The 4,345-nt window shown below is 40.7% G+C and overlaps 1 protein-coding gene across 1 annotated transcript; it reads right to left on the reverse strand.

Annotated features, from left to right (window-relative positions):
* Positions 1-2,828: 2,828 nt before the first annotated feature.
* Positions 2,829-4,058, reverse strand: LOC120422704 (protein immune deficiency). Its single transcript, XM_039586216.2, has 2 exons — positions 3,282-4,058; positions 2,829-3,222 (listed from the first exon to the last, which is right to left on the reverse strand). The coding sequence occupies exons 1-2, from the start codon at positions 3,900-3,902 to the stop codon at positions 3,064-3,066; spliced, it is 780 nt and encodes a 259-aa protein (XP_039442150.1). The 5' UTR covers positions 3,903-4,058; the 3' UTR covers positions 2,829-3,063.
* Positions 4,059-4,345: the final 287 nt, after the last annotated feature.

Below are 4,345 nucleotides of genomic sequence, written 5' to 3' on the forward strand. Positions count from 1 at the left end.
TAGGACCAGTGGTGTGGTCTCTGTCATTGTGTTTGTCTTGCATCGCTGCAGGTGCTGCCGCATGATTTGCCTCATGAGGTTCAGCCTTTGGAAACGGAACCGACCGTGGAACCGACCCACCGTCATTTTCGGCCGTCGGTCTTGATTTATTTATTTTGATTTTGTTACTGATGATCAGCAACAACAAAATTATTTCGAAACAGCTGTTAATGTTTACAATCGTTAAGGCTTGATTGTCTCACGCATACACTGACATGACACATGACAGTAATGGGTTTGTATTGGTGTGTTTGGGCTGCGCTTCGGCATAGGCTCACCAGGCAGCGCTGGCGTCGCCGTGATTTGGTGGTTTGATGAAGGACGATGAATTTCAAAAATAATTTGTATGGAGAGTCACGTCTGTTTGTCTGTGGTGGAACACTTAGATTTAACTGATATTTTTACAGAAAAAAAGTTATCAGACCATTCATAAAACATAACTAAGCTTGAGTTTCGTTGGTTTCAGTGCGTGAAGTCATTATTTTGTAAAAACGTTACTTAATCCACCTTTAGGTGGTTGGTGCCTTCCTCATATTCATAAAGTCAATACATTAAGTAAAAATAGCAACATTCCTTAACATGTTTAAGAAATCAACTTTATTACTCATTTCTTTTGATATGGTTCGCAGACCATCAATATTTCTGGCTCATCGGCAAGGTCTAATAAAAAAACCTATCCAACGATAGTTCGCATGGAAGATTCAGACAATATTTTTATCACAATATCTGAAATCAAACCTCTAAAAAGTATATAAATAACACTTAAGTGCCAATAACTTTTAATAGGGTTGTCAGATCCTTGATGTTTTAGGCTCATTTGAAAGGTCTTTCGATTATCTAACTAACGATGGTTGCATGATGGACCCGGACATCATTTTTACTGAAATATCTGAGATCCGGCCTCCAAAAAGTGTATAAATAAAACTTAAGTGTCAATAACTTTTGATATAATTGTCAGATCCTTGATGTTTAAGGCTCATTTGAAAGGTCTTTCGATTATCTAACTAACGATGGGTCGCATGATGGACCCGGACATCATTTTCATTGAAATATCTGAGATCCGGCCTCCAAAAAGTGTATAAATAACACTTAAGTGCTAATAACTTTTGATAGGGTTATCAGATCTTCAATGTCATTGGAAAGGTCTTTTTAATACCTTTCTGAAAATGTATAACATGACAGGGTTTCTTACAAAAACCACCCTTTTTACAATCTTCCGGACATACGCCAAAATCGTTTTTTTAGCATAACTTTTGAAGTACTTTACTAAACTTCATAATTTTCAATAGGGACTTATGGGACCCCAAGACAAATCGAATGAGACCAAAACGGTCCAAATCGGTTAAGCCAGTGCTAAGATAATTGAGTGCATATTTTTTGGTGCACAGACCCACATCCCTACACACACACACACACACACACACACACACACACACACACACACACACACACACACACACACACACACACACACACACACAGACATTTGCTCAGAATTTGATTCTGAGTCGATAGGTATACGTGAAGGTGGGTCTACGAGGTCAAATTAAGAAGTTCATTTTTCGAGTGATTTTATAGCCTTTCCTCAGTAAGGTGAGGAAGGCAAAAATATGTACTCATTGAGAGAACCAAAGTTTGTTTACATTCGTAAGAAAAAAGTGTTCCGAATTTGTGGATTTTCTGGGTCAAAGTTTCTACTTAAAAACTTGATGTAAAAGTTAAAATTTGCAGTTGTTCGATACAGCATTCGAAAGATCGCAAGAAAAGCATTCAAACGAAGGCGAATCATTAAGTTCAATTATCGATTTTCTATGATTTTTTGAACATTGGCCGATCGGTAAACTGTTCCGAATATGAGGGATGACTGTACTATGGTTTCTTTACATAGCATATTTCCTTCACTGTCAATTGTTTTGAAACTTCACCTTTTTCTTAAGCAAGTGAGGTTCGAGCCCTTACTCTATTTATGGAATGATTAACACAAATATTACTATTGTACTTTTGCATTTTTTTTCTAAAATGCTTAGGACCAAAATATTGTAACAAAACACCGCGACAGAAGAAATAGCAACAGATTAACACGACTCAACACTAGAAAAGATTTCAGGAGAAAACAAAACACAGTAAAAAAACAACTAGTGTTTAAATTCAAACTAAAAATAAAACATTTTTTGCTTTAATGAAAGTTGATAGGCACACTATAGATGGTTAGGCGCTTATACTTACATCAAACCCTATGTAATGTACCACCACCGGCCGAGTTAAAATGCGTAACCGGAAAAGAAGGTGTGCATGCCTGACACGAACACTCAAAGCGTGTTCTAGCGTGTTGCTCGTACTGACTCAGAGTAAGGGTGAGATGTAGGTGTAAGGACAGTGCGTGTTTGTCGGGAACCTGGTGCATAAGATCGGTCAAGGCCCGTTCTTACACTGAAAATTGCGAATTGCGAAAAATAATGTACAATGTTAAAAATTATTATTAAGTGTGTAAGGTAATCAAATATAACTTGGTTATGTCACAAAGATCTAAGTAGATTACACTCAAACCCCAATGGTTTGACACCAACTGTTGTCAAACGAACGGGGTCACTCTTTGGTTTGACACCCCTTTTACACGGGGTTCACATACACTACCAAACGTTTGTTTTGATAGTGTTCGTGTAAAAAGTTACAGTTCGTCAATTTTTAGTTCGACTTTGACCAACCAACGGGGTACAAACTAAAAAAGTGTCAAACGAAAAAGTGACCAACCACCGGGATTTGAGTGTAGTAGAAGTCAAACCCATATATGAAGCCAGCTGTAAAGCCTTGCTTTTTATTTTAACAATTATGCTTAAACATATTACAAAATATAGGTATAATTTGGAATGTCAAAAATAGTACGAATAACAGCTAGAATGTTGTATAGTTAAGGCACTTCACGGAACGATTCATTTTCTCCCCTTGCATCTCGGATGGTTTATCACGTTCACTAAGAATAACTAATTTGGGTTTTCCCACTAAGCTTGGGAAAGGCACACCACACTAGTTGGAGTTGGCAGCATTTCGCCGCCGTTCCTTCCACAGCACCTTCATCCGGTAGACCGTCTCCTTGTGTTTGTTCTCCCAGAGCAGCTCCACCATCCGGCCAAGTGTCGGATTGTCGTCGTTCCGGGACCAGTCGAGTACAAATTGGTAAATTTGCTGAAATTACATGACCCAGTTTGAGATAAGGAACTAGACACGACCGCCGTTCAACCTACCTCAGCGAGCGTTTTGTGATCGCACTCGAAGGCCTCAATCTGCCCCTCGGAATAGTCCAGCGTTCGCGCGAAGGCCTTCCACTCGTAGCCCAGGTGCCTGGAGATGGTGTCCATCATTCCGGTGTCCAGCTCGTCCTCGCTCTTCATCATCTCGCGGATTGTGTCGGACAGCTTAAGGTTGGCCCACTTTACCTGACCGTTGCTGTTGGTTGGTTTGTTGTTGCCATTTTCGGTGGCCAAATTGAACGTGAAACTGTTTCCGATTTGAAAGTTTTTAGCATTCTTTATGTGCACGACATGAACTCCTCCCGCACTGATGGTTGTTTGCGGTCCGCTGAGTGTATTGTTCTGCACGTTGTTTACGATGTTCTGGGTGAGCGCCGGGTTGACCAGCTGAAGCTGCTGGGGTTCATCTTCTGACGTCGTCGTTGCCGGAACCAACGCGGAAGTTCCGGGAACCTCTGCGGTCGTCTCGGGAACTGGGACATTTGCCGTCGATGTTTCGTTCTTGTTTTCGGCGTCCTCGGCGTCGGTTCTTCGCGGAATTACGGCGGCATCGGTTTCCAGCTTTGAATTAGTCTTCGGGAATAACCCAGACAGCAGGTTCTTGAATTTGGCCATATTTCAAGATGTAACAAGACACTGGAACTGCTTTGCTTCGTCTTTGTCAACGCGAAATACTCATACTGTTGTGTCTGGGTAAATCACGCAAATCTCTGCAGTTTGGAAGTATTCAGGTGTCACTTGAAAAGGCCTTAAACAGGGCTGGGAGGGCTCGCGGTGACTCAACGGGTGATCGCAGCAAACAAAGTCGGAGTATTGTGATCTGCTATAGCTTGGAACAGAACTTAGAGTTCTGATTGAACATGTCATCTCTAAAACCGACTTCAAAATCTATGCGTTTCGTTGGTTTCTGTTAACTGCATTTGTTTACACTAACCTGGTAATCGAATGAACGGAGGCGTTTAGATGTTTTTAGCTGGAAACTTTTTCTAGCGATTTGTTCAACCTTGTCTCCCTTTGTTACAAATTAAGCACAGTGAAATTGATCTTGATGGTTTTTC

This window comes from Culex pipiens, chromosome 3, assembly GCF_016801865.2.
Source record: "Culex pipiens pallens isolate TS chromosome 3, TS_CPP_V2, whole genome shotgun sequence".
NCBI classification, from domain to species: domain Eukaryota; kingdom Metazoa; phylum Arthropoda; class Insecta; order Diptera; family Culicidae; genus Culex; species Culex pipiens.